Raw genomic sequence first — 22,540 nt, forward strand, 5'->3', positions numbered from 1 at the left:
GTCGGTCGACTGTCTATGTCTGTTTTTCTATGTCTATCCGTCTTTGTCTGTTTGTCATGTCTATAGTACCTTCTATATATGTCTATCTTGTATATTTTATTGTCCGAAAATGAAAATAAAATATTGTAATAATCGACGTGAAAGAAAGTTAAAAAGTTAGATAAGAGTTGCTATAGCCGGGTGTCCCACGTCGGCCTGTTCACTGTCTCGGCCTCCCGGCCCGGCCCGTCCAAACAGCCCACTCTCCCCGGTTAGTGGCGTTTTCAGTCGCCATATTGGATTTGAACAGTGAACCAGTCTGTCTTCTCGGTGGAAAATTCGCAAAATTATCAATTTATCCGAGATATTTTCGTTATGGATGAACATCCTTTACAGAATTACCGATCTGAACCCAGTCCGATGAATCTTACACAGACACAATTATCACAAATGAGACCCGATGCACATCAACAGATACACAATTTAACCTATGGACAAGATTTGCGCGAGAACGTGGGCGCCTCGCGAGATACACATAAGGTAACGATCGTAACGTTCTGATAAATTATAACGAGACACAATTATTTTTAATTATTAAAAAATTTTAAATATGAAAGACGACGACATTCAACATCAGATTAGNAAAGGAACCATATACCCCTTTGTATAGAAAAAGGAACCATATACCCCTTTGTATAGAAAAAGGAACCATATACCCCTTTGTATAGAAAAAGGAACCATATACCCCTTTGTATAGAAAAAGGAACCATATACCCCTTTGTATAGAAAAAGGAACCATATACCCCTTTGTATAGAAAAAGGAACCATATACCCCTTTGTATAGAAAAAGGAACCATATACCCCTTTGTATAGAAAAAGGAACCATATACCCCTTTGTATAGAAAAAGGAACCATATACCCCTTTGTATAGAAAAAGGAACCATATACCCCTTTGTATAGAAAAAGGAACCATATACCCCTTTGTATAGAAAAAGGAACCATATACCCCTTTGTATAGAAAAAGGAACCATATAACCCTTTGTATAGAAAAAGGAACCATATACCCCTTTAAATAGAAAAGGGAACCATATACCCCTTTGTATAGAAAAGGAAACCGTATACCCCTTTAAATAGAAAAAGGAACCATATACCCCTTTAAATAGAAAAGGAAACCATATACCCCTTTGTATAGAAAAAGAAACCATATACCCCTTTGTATAGAAAAGGAAACCATTCACCCCTTTGTACAGATAAAGGAACCATATACCCCTTTGTATAGAAAAAGGAACCATATACCCCTTTGTATAGAAAAAGGAACCATATACCCCTTTGGGACCATATATAACCCTTTGTATAGAAAAACGATCCATACCCCTTTGTATAGAAAAAGGAACCATATACCCCTTTGTATAGAAAAGGGAACCATATACCCCTTTGTATAGAAAAAGGAACCATATACCCCTTAGTATAGAAAAAGGAACCATATACCCCTTTGTATAGAAAAAGGAACCATATACCCCTTTGTTTAGAAAAAGGAACCATATACCCCTTTGTATAGAAAATGGAACCATATACCCCTTTGTATAGAAAAAAGAACCAGAGGACGAAACTGAAGAAGAAGAAGAAGAAGAAGAAGAAGAAGAAGAAGATGATACTGGAAAGGAAACTGGAAGCGAACAAGATGAAAAGGTTTTATTTATTCGACCAAAATAATAATATTTTCCTTCAGACTTGCCCTCTAATGTGTATCACCAGGATCTGCAGGGTGCAGTGTTAGTAGAAAATTTAAATTTAAAATTCAATCCCCCCTCTCTCTGTTTTGGAATTTTACGGTGCATTGCGGGCAACATAGATTGGCAAATGCCTTATAATGATTCTTATTTGAGAATATTTTAACTGCCAGTTTGCAATGTTCGCATTGTAAATTAAAATCAGAAATCTATTAGCAAAATCTGGATTCCTTTAAAGTTATTGTTAATAATTTAATATCCATTAATCTTATTAATTTTCAAATTGTTTTTAAAAAGTTCATGAATATATAATTTTTAATCTGCAATCACTGGCGTTTTGTTTATAGCACAAAACATTACTTTACAAGCTTAAAATAATACAGAAGAAATTAAGAGATATTTTATATATTGTAGGTCTGCAACGACGAAGAAAAGGAGAACTTTAAAGGAAAAATATTTGAACTGGCAGAGACATCTTTGTTCTGGAATGTAAAACTTTTATGCTCAGGAATCAGTTTAACTTATGAAACAAAACGAAATGAAAAATGTGCTTTGCTTAGGTTCCCAAAATAAAGTCTGCCTTTAGGGTTTCTTTTATCTAATTGAAGGGACACAAAAGCAAATTTCATATTCATGCAACAAAATGAATGGATGGTTGAATTGGCAGATAAAATATATTTTCATGAAAGGAAACGATAATATCTTGTTTATTGTTGCTCAGATGCATGGTTTTAAACAAAGAGAATAGAATATATATTATAGCAGAATTTAGCCAATCCATCGGTATGAATTTTCTCAGTCCCTTTCAGCCTGAAAGAGAGTTCAAAGTGTACAAATCATGTAAATGGTCACAAATTATATGCAGTAGAGTACATTAATACAGTATGTTCCCTAGACTGTTGGATTTTTTAAAGCTTTTAAATAAACTTTATAAAATGAATTAGCTGAATAAAAAACATCATTTGATTTGTAGTTATAACGGAAAATCATCGTTTGTAAAGTGAAAGGCATAGAGTCTATGTGAAATAATCATTGGTCAATTATGAAACCAGCCTATTTCATAATTTTGTTTTCTTTTAATATTAATTTTAGATTTTCTATAAAATTATGGTCCAAGGTCCAAAAGGTTATATAGCACAAATATGTGAAGTACACCTGCAGTATGGAAACAGTACAACAAAATGGCCGTTTTACACTTTTTTCTAGTAAATTCCACTCTAATATATATTCTATTCTCTTTGGTTTTAAATGTGCCGTTTTAAATCAGAAATGTAACTTTTATATGGAGTGTTACTTGGAACTCACTTTAATTCCACATTTACTGGATAACATGTGTTAAACTCCTGTATTAAGATGGCATACTGTATCAAAATAAGCTGACCGTCGGTCTGGTTTTTTCTTGTTTAAAATCAGCTGATATATTTACCTTGCAGGTACATATGTAATATATTATTCTATATATATACTTTGCTTGTCTGGGTGTCTGTTTTTTTGCTTGTTTGTTTGCATCCAATAAACGTCAAAACAGCTTAACCAATCGGGCCCAAATTTTTTGTGAGACTTCACGTAACCCCAGGAAAGGTTTATGGACGATCAAAATTTAAAAAATTTACCTCCAACAAAATTCGATGTTCATTAAATTTGGAAAATCCACAAAATTCGTTCATTAAATCCGTGAAATTTTTGTTGTTTTTGTTTTGCAATGTACAGTGTACGTACATTGTACATTGAACCGATCGGGCCCAAATTTTTTGTGGGACCTCGCGTGACCCCAGGTAAGGTTTATGGAGGATCAAATTTTCAAAAATTTTACTCTAACAAAATTTGATTTTTGTAAATTTTTCACGTTTTTTTTTTATTAAATCCGCAATTTTTGTTTGTTTTGTTCTTGTTTTACAATGTATACAAAGAGAACATGTTCACAATTGAAATAGAAGATGGGCGCAGCCTGGTATATATACATATATAACGTAAAAATTGAACGAAAATTGTTTCTTCAGTTACTAATACCCCTACTGCACAGTTTTTTTTGAGACACCCTGTATATATATAGACATTTATATATTTACCTATTCATCTACAGATCAGATATTCATAAAATATATCTATCTATAGCATTTTTATCTACCTATCTAGGCGGAGCCTGAACTAATTATGTCAGAATTTACAAAAGCAGAAGTCCAATTTTTGATCCAGGTAACATTTTTTGAGAATATTGTTATCATTATCTAATTTACTTTAATATATTCATTTTTTCAACTGTTTTTCATACCAAAAACTTATTACAATAAAAAATAAATGATAAAAATCTTTTAAAATACATATACATAAACTCATGTTGCCAAGGTTTGCACGAAACAGAAACAAAATGGAAAAATGTCTGTGTTACTTATCAGATATACATATATTATGTATGTAAATATATTTTTATGTTAGGAGGAGTTTAAGAAGATGTACTTGCTACAGAAAGAGAAAGAGGAGAAGGCAGCGAAGGAAGAGAAAGAGAAGGAGGAGGAAGAAGAGGAAGATCTTGAAGATCTTGAAGATCTTGAAGAACTTGAAGAACTGGAAGATCTTGATTATGAGGAGAGGCCAAGAATAAGGGAAAGGAAGAAAAGAGGGCGTCCTAAGGGGTCTTCCAATAGGTAGATAAATAGATAGATAAATAGGTAGATAAATAGGTAGATAAATAGGTAGATAAATAGGTAGATAAATAGATAGATAAATAGGTAGATAATTAGGTAGATAAATAGATAGATAGATAAATAGATGATAAATAGGTAGATAAATAGGTAGATAAATATGTAGATGAATAGGTAGATAAATAGATAGATAAATTGTTAGATAAATAGATAGATAAATAGGTAGATAAATAGGTAGATAAATAGGTAGATAAATAGTTAGATAAATATATAGATAAATACAGCGATATTTACAAAGAAGTGGAATTTATTGACAATTGAGAGACAAATTTAAGATTTTGAAATAGTTTACGGCCTTATTTGTTAACCTTATTTTACAAGTATAATTTTTCAATAAAAATCACAAAGTAACCATGGCCCTGTCTTTTTGGTGCCAAAAATATTTATTTTGAAAGAAATCGATCATATATCCAGTGATTTTGAAAGCACAAAAAACCGACCATATTTTAAAAATAGCAGAACTAGGGCTACTATGTGATTTTCGTTTCAAGAATTAAAAAAATGATTTTAAAATTAATGCCGGAAACTATTTTACTTATCACGACCGATAGTGAAGTCGTCTGATTAATTGTCAATAAATTTCGCCTCTTTGTGAATTTTACTGTAAACTGTAGTGTATACTGCATGTAAAGAAATAGGTAGATAAGTTGGCGGTTGATAAACAGGCGGATGTATAGGTAGATAAATAGGCGGATATATAGGTAGATAAGTATGGTAGATAAATTATCCAATAAGAAGATAAATAGGTAGATAAATAGGTAGATAAATAGGAAGATTGATATAGCTTACGAAAAAAACTGAAATAATACCAGTGATCAGTTTACAGTGGCAAGTATGGGTTCAACAAAGGATTAGATATTTTGATTTCTTGGTGCCCCTCTTCAGAAAAACGTTAAATTTAAAATTTTTAAGCATTTGAAGAATACACTTCTGTTGGTATGGTTTAAAATGGGTTAATTATTTTTTCTACGGTTTTGTCGGCCAACAGGACTTACTTATTCTCATAATCAAACTCATTGGGGCTTACTCATTCTCATAATCAAACTAAAAAAAATCGAAATATTAATTCGAAATATTCGTAAGACGAAAATAAAAAAAAATCTTGGATTTCAAAATTGTTAGTTCATATTAACTTATAGATGTGTTCAAACCCGTTGTTCTGTTTAGGAAAAAAATTAAAATGGAACCTGATAACTGGAAAGGGGATTTAGACGATTTTCCCGATGTAAGTATTTTAATTGAGAATATTAATTTGGAAAGAAGAAAACATTTTAGTTAATGAATTGACTAAAATGTGTTTAACCCTAGTATCCAACGTTTTTTCAGGCCATTCTTCGGCTCGACTTACATCTATCTCCTGACAAAAAAAGTGATCAAGAATTGCTCTCGATATCAAAAATTTTAAAGTTTTCAGCTCTGTTTATTCAGTCTAACAATAGCGATCTAGCTCCTGTTTTTTTTCAGTCTAACAATAGCGATCTAGCTCCTGTTTTTTTTCAGTCTAACAATAGCGATCTAGCTCCTGTTTATTTAGTCTAACAATAGCGATCTAGCTCCTGTTTATTTAATCTAACAATAACGATTCCTCTCCCATTTATTTAGTTTAATGACAGTAACGACCTATTTCCTGTTTATTTAATCTAACAATAACGATTCACTCCTGTTTATTTAGTTTAACAGTAGCGATTTATCTCCTTTTGGTTTATTTTAATGACAATAACGATATATCTCCTATTAACTCGTTTATATCTTCTGTTTATTTAGTATGATGACAGTAACGATTTAGACTGTGACCTGAAAGTTAAAGATGAAGAGCAGACGGGAACAACCAGATCACAGAATTTCAAATTTCCAATAAACTTTGATATCAAGTAGGGATAATATGGTTTCCTTTCCCCACCTTTATTAGCAGTTAATATTCATACCTTAAAAGGACTAGCTGTAAGCGTAATTTCAAGTGACCTTCCATTTATCGAGAGGCATGTTCGTTTACAACGGTACCCTTTAAACCTTAGTACGAACGATGATGAGTTAGATACCCTCATTTGTATAGCTGAGGATTGAGTGCAGGGAGACTCGAGGTTACAGTGTACAATGTACACTCCTTGCTAGTGTACACTCGCGTGGTTTCTTGGCACTTAATTTCCCACTGGCGCTATAAAAATAAGAATATCTACGAAATCCTTAATCAAACAAAGGTTTAAAGGGTATCGTTGTAAATCGGACATACTACTATGTAAATTGAATTTCACTTTGAATTACGCCTACAGTCCCTTTAAGTTATTTTATTTTCTTCAAAAAAAAGGCATTTGGCACCCTGCTATTTGAAAATTTGTTTTGTTTTTGTATACAACAATTTTTATTTAATTCCGCCATCTAAAAACTTATTTACGCTGGTTCATGTTAAAATTCCCACTCCTTACAAAGAAATGGCATTTTCTTGACAAATCCTCCCTCCCCCTTTATAATATATAAGTTTACATCCCATTGTTCATTTCTACAAAAATTTTTAAAACTCTAAGCAAATATGCCAATGTTTAGGTTAGCCAATGAGAAGTTTAATAAATTATTGGACGAAGTTAGACAAAACTCAGAAAAGCTTTCCTCTACAAGAGACAAAAAAGACAGGTAGGTTAAAAACTTTAAAACAAAATCGCTTTGAAAACTTTTTTAAAAAAGCAGTTATGAAATATTCAACATTCAACGCAATAAAGTAAATCTATTCTCTATACACTTTTGCTTGTCGGTCTGTTTGTTTGTTTTCTATCTGTCTGTCCGTTTGTATACACAATAAACGTCAAAAGGGCTGAACCGATCGGGCCCAAATTTTGTGTGGGTTCTCACATGAGGTTTATAAATGCTCAAAATTACAAAAATGTGTGTCCAAAAATTTTTGATTTTTGTTAAATTTTGTAAATGCGCGAAAAAATATTTAAAACATCTTGTTGTTATTTATTGTTTTATTACAAAGAGAAGATGTTCACGGATAAAGTCACAATTAAAAGTTAAAATAGAAGATGAGCGCGAAGTGTCCTTTAAGCCTGATATATTAAAAACGTCTTATTTTCTTGGAAATTAAACAAAAAGAAATTTTTTCGTTGGAATCATTGTAATTTCGAGCCTTAGTGAAATTTTCAAAAATTTAGAAACTCTAATGATAGCGCTTTTGATATTACATATTTTAAATGAACTGTATATAGGTGGAAATGTTCACTCTGCGGTCTAGTTTGTTCAAATCTTGCTGTTCATATTGGTAGGAATCATGCTGAACAGGACTTTTCGTGCTCACAGGTATTACAGAGCCAGAAGAGAGTATCGTTGAACGAAACTCCCGACTTTCCTTTTTGGGGTCTAATTATTTATGTAGATTTTGATTTATGAAATTAGAAAGATGGAGGATATGAAGAAGCGATATGTAATAACGTTTCGTAACAAAAAGATTGGTATTAACGAAACTGCCTAGCTCCATTCATCACAAGTTTGGTTTCCTATCCTGGTTTTCATGACGATACCCTGTTAAGGGCACAGGAACACTTTTTTCAGGGAGTTCGCTCAACCAGATGAAGATTTAACCTTACGCGCGCATTCTCAGCCGACCAAATAGATCTTTTGTCGGGGCAAATTCATAATCTATCTTTATTTTTGTCTAGTGTGATGTTAGAGTTGGGTCCGAGTATTTACTAAAACTTCATGAAAAAACTCACATGTACGAGGTAAATAAGATTTTGGGATTTTTGATAATGGATAATAGAATTATTATTATATTAAAACAAGAAATTACTGTATCATGTAACATGCAAGCTTTAGAACTATTTGTTATTCATTTTAACACCACCAAAAATTGTTGAAAGCAGGAGGGCCAGACCTTTTCTGCTTATTTACAATAAAACTAGTTTCTGATTTCCACTTATACTTCTTAGTTAAATATAAAAATCAAATTCCCCTCTAATTTACTTTAACTCCGTATTCCTAGGCTAAGCCCTGCAGAATCTGCGGTAAAAACGTGAAAGATATGAAGAATCATATGATACAACTTCATCAAGGGGAGAGCAAAAACAAGATACAGTGTTCTCAGTGCCCGAAGGTTTAAATTATGCTAATAATATTAGGAATACCTCGAAAATTTAGAACTTACAAATGCCATAATTCTCTTATTTTCTTATCTAGTTAGTTCCGGAAAAATGACTGACCGATTTGTTATTGATATTTATTTTTATATTATTTCAGGTGTATGTTAAAAATGCTGAATTCCAGAGACATTTTAATTCCGCCCATCTGGGAATTAAAGGACAGTGCCCCATTTGTCACAAAGAGCTCCTGCCAAACAAAATAACCAGTCATATTAAGTAAGTATAATTAAAAATGTTATTGATCTCATCTCTGCTCAATGAAAATAAATTTATTGTTCATTTGATCTTAAATTTTCATTTATTCTCATTCTTTTTTAATAAAGAAAAAATTAAAAAATAGGACCAAACTTAATTAATCTATTTCATCAGGATGGTCCATGAGAAAGTAAAAAATCATTTCTGCAGCAGTTGCGGGAAAGGGTTCTATGACAAGCGGGATATGGAACTTCACATACAGAGAATACATTTAGGAACCAAGGTATAAAACTTCATATAAAGAGAACACATTTAAGAACCAAGGTATAAAACTTCACATTCAGAGAAGGAACCAAGGTATAAAACTTCATATAAAGATAACACATTTAAGAACCAAGGTATAACACTTAACATTCAGAGAATACATTTTGGAACCAAGGTATAAAACTTCACATTCAGAGAATACATTTAAGAACCAAGGTATAAAACTTCACATTCAGAGAATAAATTTAGGAACCAAGGTATAAAACTTTATATAAAGAGATTATATTTTGGAACCAAGGTATAAAACTTCACATACAGAGAATACATTTAGGAACCAAGGTATAAAACTTTATATAAAGAGAACACATTTAAGAATCAAGGTATAAAACTTCACATTCAGAGAATACATTTAGGAACCAAGGTATAACACTTTATATAAAGAGAATACATTTAGGGACCAAGGAATAAAACTTCGTATAAAGAGAATACATTTAAGAACCCAGGTATAAAACTTCACATTCAGAGAATACATTTAAGAACCAAGGTATAAAACTTCATATAAAGAGAACACATTTAAAAACCAAGGTATAAAACTCCATTTAAAGAGAAAACATTTAGGAACCAAGGTATAAATATTCATATTAAGAGAATACATTTTGGAACCAAGGTATAAAACTTCATATAAAGAGAGAATACATTCAGTAACCAAGGTATAAAACTTCATATAAAGAGAATACATTAGAATACATTATAATCAATTTTATAATTAAGATAGTCTTTCCTGTGAAAGGTTTCTCTTTTAATGTTAAATTCTGCTGTGAAACACGCAACAACTGAAAAACTTCTATTTTTTCCACTTCAGCTCTTAATGACCACATGGTTACGCCCCCCCCCCCCTAAGTCCATAAAAATATTTTAACTAATGAAAATTCTTCAGTTAACTAAAATATCAAGGGAGTAAAAACTTTTAATAAAAGTAAGGACTATATTTTCTACAAAATGTTTGGCAGTACACAATTCTATGGTTTACTTTCCTCAGGACTTTTTTGGTTACAGAAATTAGGACTTATTCCAAAATATTTTTTGGTTTCGACTTATTTGGATATTGCCACAACCATTAAAAAACAAATCTCCCCCCACCCCATAAGAAAAGTGCTCCTGGTTTCTGCTTTACTTATTGTTCATATCTAGATTTTTAACTAAATGCAGGCCAGAATTTACTACGGAAAGAACACCTCGTTGTTTTTCTGTGTATAAAATAGATTTTTGAAAACTTTTCGACTTATTAGTTTTAGTGTTTACATTGTTCTAAACTTAAAGCAGAGATCTGTAGTGAGTAAATATATATATATATCAAAACTTAAATCAGAACTACTGCAGAAAGGAGAATATTTTGAAAAAATCTGTAGTAAGTAGATATATATATATATATATATATATATTTTAAATTTAAATCTGAAACTTTCTAAAAAATGTATCACAATTAAAAATGATAGATCATCATTAAGATGCACTTCCAAATTGTTCTCTAAATAAATTCCTAAATATTTAAGTGATAAAAAAAATATCTAATTACTTTGCACTTTAAATAAGCCATTACTAGTCTCTATCGATGAGAATTTATAAATAATAGGCTGTTATTACTAGGCTTTTTTCATAAACTTTCCCTGGAGCCACATGAGGTCCCACACTAAGTTTGGGCACAATCGGTTTAGCCGTTTTGACGTTTATTGGATACAAGCAAACAAACAGACAGACAAGCAAAGTATATATATAAATTTCTTCAATACTTTTATGCAACTGTAGAAAAATTAAATAGTAACACTATAAAGATATTGAGCTGCAGACAGGCACATTTTCTGATCGCGAAGGTTGCAATGTAAATTTCTGAAATATCTGAGTGGTAAAGCAATTTTTTGGTTTAAAAACTCAAGATTATGATGTTCAGGAGCTGTGTATTGAGTGTGGGAAAGAGTTAAGCGCTGGACAACTGAAAAACCATATCAAGAAATGTCACAGCGGTGAAAATCTCAAGGTATAGATTTGTTATGGCAAAAAAACTTTTTATGAATATGAGAATAAACACGAAGCATGACAGTTGAAGTCAGCTTAAAAGATTGGTTTTTTTATTTTTGAAATAATTTTGCAGCATTTAGTTGTCAATAAACTTTTACAAGTATGATTCTTGAGACATCAATCACTAAATTCCCCTTGTTCTTGGTATTTCCAAAATGTTGTCTGCCTTTTATGTGCTTTCAATTTACCGAAGAAATTTATAATTTTTTCAGGTGGAAATCTGAACAAAAATCTAAACAATTATATCTCGGGTAATTTTGAAAGCACAAAAGAGACAGAGAACATTTTGGAAATGCCAGGACGCTTCCTGACCTTACCTACCATTTATAGTGTTCTTGGGCCGAATGGGTTTGCGGGGACATGGTCATATTTTCCCCCTGGGAGTCACATGATTCCTAAACTACAGGAAGCTGTCTCATCTTGTTTCTTACAAATAATGAATGTATTATTGATCATAAAATATTTGAATTTTAGGTGATTTGTCCAGTGTGCGGTAAGAAAGTTGGCTATTTGGACGAACACATGAGATCTGTTCATAAAAAGGTAAATTTAAATTTTGAATAAAATTAATCAAATTAGTTCCTTTCCTTGTAGTCCTAATATATGTCACTGTAGTAAATGGTGTGCACAAACCATATCCCTCTCATCATAAAGGGACCTTACTTTAAAGCTTTGTCTGATTAAGAATAAATGAGATTGAGATGGATCCATATTTAACTGTGAACAAATTTATTATTTTCAATTTTATTTTTTACAAAAGTGACTTTTGCTTTTCGCGCATTGGGAGGAAAATTATCAGCATTTATAATTTCCCAAGCTTAAAAAAACGACGATATCTTACATTTGATTGATACGCTAATGGTTTAAACTTCGGGTTTAAGCATCGGGCATACTCTCTTTTTTAAATGGAAGGTTACTTGAAGTAACAACAACAGTCCCTTCAAGTTTTCTCATATTGGTTTGTAAATAATCAATTAATAAAGTTCTATCTTGATTCTTGATTTAGGAGAAAAACCACCAGTGCCCACTGTGCCCTCTGAAGTGTTACAAACGAAACACGCTCAAGCGCCATCTTGAATGGCACGAGAAAGGAAAACTGACTGTAAACGGTACACCGAAAAAACCGCGGATTTTGAAGAGGGACAAAAAGGATTCGCCGCCTGAGCGAGAGGAACAACAGCCTCAGGTACCTATTGTTTTGTTTTTTTGGTTAAATTTGTTTATATTGAATATATATATTTTCAAATCAATCAGATAATCTGATTCTATATTTTAATATTTCAGATATCTGGTATCCATTCTGGACAGATAGTGATGAGTGAGCCTCCCCTTGGTTTCCCTCCTGCACCCCCCTCATTTACTGATCATGCCAGTATTATGAACCTTGCTAACTTCTACAGGGGCCATTCAATGTAGGTCTTTGATGTATTGCACTTGCAGAAGCGCACAAATATGAAAATATATTGTGCACAGACGACATTATCCAGCTGACAGTGAATAGTGAATTTGTCGATTATTGACAAAAATTCCTCCTGATATAGTTGACAAATCATTGGAAAGATTTTGTTGTATTTTATAATGTTATTTGATAAAGACAGTACAGTACCTCATTGAGTCGGTTTATTACGAGAGTATTGACTGTAGGGCTGGGCGTCGTTCCTGGGTAATTATCGTTATTTCACGGGAACGAACGGAACGGAACTAACTATCATAAAAAAGCAGGAATCCTGGGGAAAAATCATTCTTTTACGTGAACGAATTGACCGGAACTAACGATTATCAAAAAGGAGGAAACGCCCAACCCGTTCCTGGGGAAGGATCATTCTTTTACGGGAAAGGACGGAAAGTGACGAACGATAAAAAAAAACAGGCACATGCCCAGCCCTAATTAACTGTCGTTAAACAAAACTCCAAAGTTTTCTTTTTGAAGTCTCAAAAAATTCATAATAAAGAGACAGTAAAAAAGTAATAATACAATAATAATATTTTTAAACAAAAATGCTAGGTATCTGCAATATTGCGATCTACCCGATTCATAAAATACTATTCCGATTCTGGGTGTAATGACGAGTAATTTATAATCAAGTAAACAAGTTTCATTTCATTGTAAGCTATAATACTGTTTGTTTCATAAATAATGTTAAAATTATTTCTCTTACCGTACAATTCCGGCTATTTTTGCTTATTATACAGGGTGTCCCAATAAACATGGAAATTAAATGTTTTTGTTCCGTGCGGAATTTTTTCGTTAACATAATTTTGTAGTATCACAGTCAAAACATTTAACACCGAAAACTACTTATCTCGAGATTTTCAAAATGCGGTCTATCATTTTTTGACGGAGATATTAGGAAATATTTTTCCAGATTCCAGTTTATTGAATTTGAAAATCAACAAAACTGTTTAAATGTTTAATATCTCCGTCAATTTCAAAGATACAAAGAAGGTAGACCACATTTTGGAAAGCGCATTAGACTTTTAAACTGTTTTTGGTGTACGGAAATCAAAGACGATATTAAAGTCGTCCATCAATTCCCATGTTTATTGGGTCACTCTGTACATTACCTATACATACTGTACATCAGATTGTTATGTACAAATTGCTACATCTTTTCAAGTGTAACTAGAGTATTTTGTGTATGATTTGCATTTGTTGTGAGAAAATAAATCTTAACAATACAAAATAATGCATTGACCCTTTTATCATCATTAAAAGTAAATACAGTAATAACCAGAAAACTCTGAAATAGGAAGGAGACTTTTAGAATTAAGTTATAACTTTAAAAGTCCAATTTAATAAGTGTCTAGTTATTTTTTGGTTATCACTGTTTTGCATGATCGTTGATTTTAAAGTAGAAATGACCAAATTTTTTGCGCAATTTTCGCGCAAATATTCTTTTTGCGCAAAGCATTATATTTTTAAGCAAATTGACCATTTATAGCTTCAGCACAGAATCAAACAACTGAAGGTTTATTAAAAAATCAACATTAAAAAATATGATTACGCTACTCCTAATTTAGTTATAAAAACTTCAAATTTAGGAACACAAATTAATAAAATGGATATTAGAAACAGAGAACCTTGGTGATCGTTAAGATCCTATTAAAACTGACGTAAGTGTGATTTTAAGTGACCCACCATGCAAAGCTTTGTCTGATCAAGTATGTATTAGATGTGTTTCTGTTTCTTTAAAGTTGTTGTTTTCATATGCGGGTTCTAACTAATTGTTCTTGCTTATAAGAAGCAATGGAGAAAATTAACAGAATTAAACACTTTTCGAGTCAGGAAAATGACGGCATCTCCCACATTTTTTATCCGCAAAAGTTTTTGCGAAACAGATTAACGCGGAATTCCGCGAAAAAAGGCGACATTTTCGCGAAACGCTTTTCCCCTTCCGCTGGAAAGCCCTTGAAAAGTTTTAGATTGGGCTATTAGAAGAATATATAAAAGAAAAAAAGTGTTAAAAGTCTGAGAGTTCCTCATGAAATTAATCAACACGATTGTTAGCTACATAATATTTAAACAAATTAATTGTGTAAGCATTAGCCTAATCAGTATCAATTAAAAAATGTGCCCTTTTCCAGAAAATTGTTCCTTTTTGTGAAGTAAAAAAAGTAATAATCATGGTCGTTTCAATCTAATCTATTTTGCTGATAAAATTTAACCAAATATTTGACTGGCTTTTCTTTTCAACAATCTTACAACGTACCTCCTCTCCAATAAATCAAAAGGGAGATATTTTGTTCACTTATGTTACAATGTGGTTCTTGGCAGGGCTGTAACTAGGATTTTGGAAAGGGGGTGCAAATTTATGAATCAATAGGCGTAGCATATGTGAAATTTTTGTTGACACAATTATAATAGAAAAACTGGCATTTGCTGATACATATATTATACAAGCTGACATTTGTGAACACATATTAAGCAATACATCAATTAAAGAAAATATAAAAATAATATCAATGATGCAGATTGATCAATGATCATTTAAGCTAAAGGAAATCAAAAATCAATTTCTTACAATTTTCGAAGAATTGTAAACACTTTTTTATCAATCAAACTGTATAATTTCAAGATTTACGATCTGAGGTATGGATTTATAAAGTAGTTGAACTGCGCATGTTAAGTTGAACCACTTCTCTAGTTAAACTCATTGGTATTAGAGAAGTTGTTTAACTAGGCAGATCTAGCTGAACTACTTTATGGTTTTTTTTTATATCTCAACTCTGTTATTGTAGTGCTATTAGATCAATAAAATTAGGCAAAAATTAACACACAAAAAAGACTTAAATATCTTTCCAAAAAAATGTAGTTCCCCTTGCCTTTAAAGAGATTAATAACGTTAAGAATTTTGTTCGTTCACAAGTTTTTCAAATCGCACGGTATGTTTAATTTTGTACAATTCTTTGGTAGCAACTTAGATTTTTCAATTAATTTAATATAATGATATCATATATTCATACATTTATCTAAAATTCAAGAAGAAAGAAAAAAATTTAGGCATGCTTCATTCGTTTTAGAAGGAGGCAGTCAAAAAGCAAAATAAGCAAACCCCCTTTGCTGGAGACCCCCAAATTATATATTTTATCTTCCTAGAAGTAGTGTCTTGTGACAATTTTCTGTCACCTTAACTGTGAGTCTGAGAAGAAATTTGAGCATTATCGGAAACCCCCAGATTTTCATTGGAGACCCCTAATTTTATAAGGAGACCCCCAGATTTTCAGCGTAATCCCCAAGATATTCATCGGAGACCCCAAAATTTTCATCAAAGACCCCCAATTTTTATTAAGAGCATTGGGTCTTATATCAAATTCTATGGGTTTTCCAAAGAAGAGCTGACAGTCCCCAAAGAAAAGATTGACCCTATTCCGACTGAGGGGGGGGGGGGAATCAATGTGACCCCCTTGTTGTTTTTTGCGATAACTCAAAAAGTACTGGTCTCACTCTCAGGCTATTAAATTTTTTTACTTTTCTAACTAATATATGCCCCTCAGTTTAGGCTAAAAGCTGGGCTTTTATACCTTCTGCCTGAGTCATCCGGCATACTGCCTGGATTGCCTTATTTTCTTTTACCAGAGTAAATCCAAATTTAGACCTACTTCCAGTCATTGGATTTCAACATTTTATAGCTCTTTGAAAACACAAGGAAGCAGATTGCAAAATTTCTGCAAAAAAATTTTGCGTAGATTTTTGCACTGATTCCTAACAATGGAATTTGACCAGTTTTTGTTTTTCTTTGTCATTTAGGTTTTTAAATTTTTGCAAATATTTTTGGATATTTGTATTTGCTGGGTCAAGGGCTTTTCAAAAATGTGTAATTTATTAGAGTTTGCGCATTTTCGTTTTTGCACATTTTTCGCTAAAAGACTTGATTTTGCAATAAATAATAAAATTTTTTGCAGATTATTAAAGTAGATCCCAAGGGCTCTCCAAACATGAATCATATGTTATAGATTTGTATCGCAATAAGGAAATAGAGGGGGAGGTCACCCCCCCCCCCTCCAGTTTATTTTGGGTAAACCAGACGTCAGTCGGAATAGCTGAACCTTTGATATTATTTTAAATGAAGAGAAAGTGCTCACCAATGAGCAGGCCAGTAGCTGGGAATTTGTATAAGGGGGGGGGGCACAAAATTAAGAAATTGAAGATATAAGTAATTAGGGGGCGCGCCGCATACGAAATTTCTTTTTGATCTGATAAACTCAAAAAATGGTCAAAATAATGACTAACGGCTAAAAAGTATATGTTTAACCTACCATATACACTATACATTCATAATCATACTGACCCGGAATTAATTTATCATTAATCAGACGACTTTACAATCTAATTTTACAAATATGATTAATGAAACGACTTTACAATCTAATTTTACAAATATGATTAATGAAACTACTTTACAATCTAATTTTACAAATATGATTAATGAAACTACTTTACAATCTAATTTTACAAATATAACGCTCCTGTTGATCTGCTCCACCAACATGAAGCTCTACATCACTCCCATGAAGTACCCACAAATATTCATCATTAATTCCTTTGTTAATTTCTAAATCAACCAATTTTAACTCCGCCTTAAATGCAAATATTTCAAAACTTTCGTTTTTAAATAAATGTTAGAAATATCCATTTTTAGATCTCTTTATTTTACTATAGTGACTTTTAAAGTCAACAAATATGTAGAGATTTTAGTTAAACTGTAAATAAATGTGCTACTGAACATTTTTGAATCACGAATATTCAATATTTATTTTAATACAGGGAAAGTAAAGGATGTAAATTGTAAATGCCTGAAAAGACCAAGCATGAAATCTCCAGTTTTCTTAAAACTGAAATTCGAAAAAAAAAAACTCCCCTGTAAGCTTGAGGATCCTTAACCAAACAGCTTCCCTTAAACCTGGCCATATTCTACATTAAATTTCAATTTTTTGTTATTTTACTTTTAGCTGTACGATGGTTCATTAGAATAATTAATTTATAAAAAAGAAGGGGAACTGCTTCTAAAAATTACTCAAGAAATAATTAAAACCCTATCATTTCACAAAACAGGATTAGAAATAAATATTCCCATATTTTTCTTTAATTTGGAGAAAATATAATCCTGTACACATAATATTGAAAACAAAAATTAGATTTTAGGCCATTTTTTCTCCCTTTAGTCCTACTTTCTTTTAATTTTCGTTTCATTCTTTTAATTTTCTTCTTTTTTGTCAGTCCCTGTGCCCCCCGTCGGAGGTAAAAGGGGTGGGGCACGTGCTCCTGTACCCCCCCTCGCAGACCTGTAGCTATGAATTATTAAAGAAGGGGGGCACAAAAGCTGAAAATAGCAAGATAGATATAAAGTCAGGGGCGCACCGCATGCAAAATGTTTTTTGACCTGAAAAACTTAGGGGTCAAAATAATGAATGAAGACTAAAAAAATAGATTTTTAACTTATCACACATTTAAGTCTACTAGCTGAAGGACGTCCGTGAATTTTTTTTTGAAAAAATCGGTTCAGCCGTTTGGCCGGCTAAACTCAACATATTGAATGTCTTGTTTTATTTTATTATAGATTAAGATAAATATTTTGCCTTTCCCTTAAGTGCTATTAAGGAGCTATATTTGAATCAAAACAAAAACTGGAGGTTGAAAATTTGAGCTATATAAATAAGCTCAAGCATGACAGTCTTCAGTTTTCCCAAAACTAAAATTAGAAAAAAAACTCTCCTGCAAGCATGAGGATCAGTACAAACAGCAATTCTTCTAAACCTGGCCATATTTTGTATTTGATCTAAAATTTCCATGTTAAATTTTTTGCTTTAAACGATGCGTTCATTATAGAATCATTAATCTAGAAGAAAAGAAAGGGATGAGCTTATCAAAATACGTAAAAAAATAATTTGTAAACCTGCTATCATTTTACAAGACAGGATAGAAATAAAAATTCACAAATATTTATTTCCGAATTAGCACTCAATTTTTCTTTAATTTAAAGAAAAAATAATCATTTACACATGACAAACCCCTTATTTGAGATACAGGACATTATTACTGCAATTTAACACTCGATTTTTTGGCAAAATTTAGCTGTTACTTTATCTAAGTTGATAGATTTTGATTTTGAAAAAAGTCATGACTGCTGCGCGGCAAATTTATCTCTTTGTTACTTGCGGGAAAGTTTTAAGAAGGTCAATGTCTTTTATACAACTACAAAATCCTTTCAGGCCTCGATTGAAGGTGTATGAATATGATGTGTACTTTGATATACAAATTTGACACTTTAATCCAGACAATTCGGACTCTACTCCGCAAATTAAACAAGATTGAATTGAGCGAGAGCCTAGTATTCGAGGGGAGGGGGGGGGGGCAGTGGACGAAACATGTTAAGGAGGGTCAACGCCTGTTATGTAGACTGTTCTGTATTCTCTGTTTAAAGGTTGTCCCAATAATGTTTCCGCGACCAGCGTGTGAAAGCGGGGTTAGTTTCCAAGGCTAGATAGGTTGGCCCGTACCGTTGCGACAGGATGTATGTTCGACCCGACACGGCGTAGTTCAGGCCAGTTTGCTTTGTCCCCTACCGGCTTTTTTCTCAGCTGAGTTTGGGATAGTCACGGAATTCCTGATATAAGACACTGTTTACTGTGAGTACTGACCCGGCTTGTGGATTTGATGCTTAATGACCCGGCCCGTTTCCCAGCTGATGGCGTCTTGTACCGGTCCGGCGCTGCCAACAGTCAGATGCTTTGTGTACCGGTCCGATATATACAGCTGAGAGTCGCGTCTATCAAACAAAGGTGAACAGTGAGGGAGGGAGGTGCGTTATATTTTACCAACCATCCTATCACCCTCCGTGGTCCTTTCAGTACACTTAAAATACATAATAAATAAATTTTACTAAGAACTACCCACACTCTGTGATTTCTATGTACTGTGTGGATATAATTTTGTTAAAAAGGTGAAAAACTTATTTAACACAAAGACTGACGCGCTGGATTTGAAGCCACGCTTAAATCCCCAGGGTTCAAACCCCCTCCCCCTCGCGCAGTGATCTATCAACCCTTTAGGTCAAGTGAAACCACGACTGAAATTAAAGTGGAACTCCCAAAATGGAATAAGAGTGCACTGACAGTGGCATTAATTGCCTAAAATATTCAGTGCTAATGGCCATACTTTGCAGGAAAAAAACTCATCTTAATCGATTTTAAATAAATAAGAATATAATAAAGAAATCTAAATGACAAAAACACTAAAATTAATAATATTGTTGAATTTTGACATTTTTTCTCTTTAATTATGTAATAAATTATAATTTCAATGTTAAAATTAAAAAGGCAAGAAAGGGCAGCTAATTAATTTTAAAAAAAGGGTGATTTCCTAGAGAACGATTCTTTGACCCACACTTTACAATCTAANCTTTTATTAATTTTATAGTTGCAGCATCTGTACCTCAAACTCTAAACTAGTTTAATACAGTATGTACTATGAAGTACACGGATATATAACGGAGAGATAATAGTAATTTAAACAAACATTCTATGGTGCTATACTAGGACAGACCCGATAGAAGGGGGTGCCTAAAATCGTACTCTAGGACAAACCCAAGTATGTTTACGTCAAGGGATTCAGTGTAAATGCTTGGGTCGGTTTGGCACTGACAAAACGTAAGGAGAAATGGAGAAATCTAGTTTTGCCTCAAAATTTCATTTTAAAGTATTTTTCATGGTTCAATAGCCATTGAGGACAAAATAGCTGCACCTTAAAAGTGTCCCAAATTTAATAACAATTTTTTAAACTAAAATGGGTAGATTAATCAGCAAAACATAGGCATCAATCTATTTCTTTTAGTTTCCTATGTACATTAAAGGAATATAGAAATTTTAGGGGTTTCCCCCGTATTTTTCTTCGTTTAAAGCAACTGTAGTGCGTACAGTTTCACCCCCCGAATAATCAATAAGAGAAGGAAAACAAATTTGAAACTTATCACCTCGTAATTTTCAAAGGTTGAGTTCTTTACTAATTTTGAATGAGTATTTGAATGGGTTAGGGAAGGGATGATCCACAGTAGCAGTATGCCGAGCAAAACAGGAGCTCAGCAAGTACTTAATACACAGCCATGGCATACAGGTAAACAGAATACAGATATTTAATCTTACATTTATTCAGATCAGGGTCAACTTAATAAACGCCCCCCCTCCCTGTCCCACATACTATGTTTTAAATCAATCAATCCATTTTTTTCATTTGTTAGATAAGTAAAGTCACTTTATGGTTTTTATCCCATTGTGACATATTTACATTTTTCACCTTGTGTCTTGCGTTAAATAATCAAGTGCTATTATATTCCAATTCCCATTTTTCCCTTTTTTTAATAAACCCCATGCTACAGTATTAATCTTTCGCGAGGAGAGCGCAACAAAATATTTCACTTGTTCATCTTGTGAAAATTTGCAATTTTAGATAATTCACTTATGAGGCTTCAGACCTCTTGCATAATGTTTCTGAAACTTTGTAAGTTTTCCTGCAAAATTACTGTTCTTCGATAAATAGTTCAAGGTTTATTTCGGGTTATTTCGCATTTATACAAGTTTATAAACTATTTTGTAGTTTAATTAGTCCCCAGAACTAATGTTTTATTTATTATTCTTTCCTTTTTATCATTCTTTCGTCCGGATGGCAAAAAGTGTGAAACTAATATTAATATACTTATATTTTATTAATATTGATTTGAAAGAAAGGCCCTAGTTAGAATCCGGCATGAATATGTATTTTTGTTTTATCAGCTGGGACAAAGGTTTTTATAACCTCACCTGTCCGGGGCTTTTTATGCTGCTCTCCTCTTCAGATTTCTTTGTTTCGTTTTTTTACTCAGCCCCCCCCCCCATTCAACCCCTCCCGCTTAGATCAAGATGAAGGAATGCAAAAAATGTTCTATATATAATATGGATATATATATATATAAACTAATTTCTTTGGACAAATACGCAATTTTGGAGTGTAGGGAGGGTATTATATACTCTTTGTGTTTGAAAAATATGATTGCAAAGTGACCTAATTATCAAATATTTATTTATTTTCATAGATGAATTATGATTATTAAACTTTCGTATACACAGATGTTTTAACTTACGAGAAGTCTCGCACAAAATGTATGTCTTAAAAAAGTTTTTAACATTTAAAAATATGTACATTTCTGTAATTTGTGGAATAGAGGAGGGAGATGTTTGAAATATTAGTTAGGAACATGACTGATTTTAATTTGCATTATTACATACATCTTTTTTATATCAATACATACATTTTGGAAATTTTAAATGTTTGTCTGAAGCGATGTTAGAAGCTGGATGGGGGAATTGATCTAGAGGGGGATGAATGGAGGGGGAAAAATAAGATTTGCAGTACTGGGGGAAGATTAATAGTTTATCGAACCAGTGGTGGAAGCTGGCTTCATTACTGTATCTAAGATTTTAACATTTATTGCGTGAAAAATATCGTCTTCGTTATTCCTAGTGTAAATACACAGATCAAATTTCTGAACTTAGCTTTGTTTTTATTTCATCTTTGTTTACATAAACTCCCATTTAGCGGGAGCAAGGACTGTCATCTATGGAATGGAAGAAAAGGGAAGGGAAGGGAAGGGAAGTGAAGGGACGGGGCATATGGCTAAAAGTCCTTGTATCTCGACCTTCAGTTTTCAACCCTGAGCGCGCTGCGCGTATCACATTCTTCCTCATTCCCTTCCGTACGTTTCCCATATAAAATTTACTCACTGCGTGTAACCTAACTTAAATTCCTATATTAAAATAATGAAAATGAAAAAAAAATCATGAACAACAGTGTTAAGAGAAAAAATACCCAACACGTGTTGAAGCAATTTTGGCACCCACATAGTAAATCTTTAAATTACTAAAATGTTCACGTGTTTATAGTTGATAATCGTTTGAAGAAAAAATGTTTAAACCTCTACCCTCCCCCCCCCCC

At 32.5% G+C, this 22,540-nt stretch overlaps 2 protein-coding genes across 3 annotated transcripts in view; both read left to right on the forward strand.

Annotated features, from left to right (window-relative positions):
* Window positions 1-242: 242 nt before the first annotated feature.
* Window positions 243-12,934, forward strand: LOC111706742 (GDNF-inducible zinc finger protein 1). Its single transcript, XM_023479666.1, has 18 exons — window positions 243-519; window positions 1,567-1,668; window positions 2,124-2,217; window positions 3,063-3,142; window positions 3,846-3,905; window positions 4,146-4,354; window positions 5,579-5,636; window positions 6,176-6,282; window positions 6,953-7,039; window positions 7,612-7,702; window positions 8,062-8,124; window positions 8,385-8,495; window positions 8,639-8,757; window positions 8,911-9,019; window positions 10,949-11,035; window positions 11,551-11,619; window positions 12,083-12,262; window positions 12,361-12,934. Exons 1-18 carry the CDS (start codon window positions 355-357, stop codon window positions 12,490-12,492), a joined length of 1,923 nt encoding a protein of 640 aa, XP_023335434.1. The 5' UTR covers window positions 243-354; the 3' UTR covers window positions 12,493-12,934.
* Window positions 12,935-19,310: 6,376 nt separating this feature from the next.
* LOC111706738 (serine/threonine-protein kinase NLK) overlaps window positions 19,311-22,540 on the forward strand; it is a 19,410-nt gene continuing 16,180 nt past the window's right edge. For both annotated transcript variants that reach the window (XR_002766299.1, XM_023479663.1), the window contains exons 1-2: window positions 19,311-19,739; window positions 20,607-20,686. Coding sequence is in view for 1 of the 2 variants with exons in the window: in XM_023479663.1 (XP_023335431.1) it covers window positions 19,723-19,739; window positions 20,607-20,686 (97 nt within the window). In the remaining variant the exon portion in view is untranslated. The remainder of the gene's footprint in view (window positions 19,740-20,606; window positions 20,687-22,540) is intronic.

Source organism: Eurytemora carolleeae, unplaced genomic scaffold (genome assembly GCF_000591075.1).
Source record: "Eurytemora carolleeae unplaced genomic scaffold, Eaff_2.0 scaffold754, whole genome shotgun sequence".
Lineage (NCBI taxonomy): Eukaryota > Metazoa > Arthropoda > Copepoda > Calanoida > Temoridae > Eurytemora > Eurytemora carolleeae.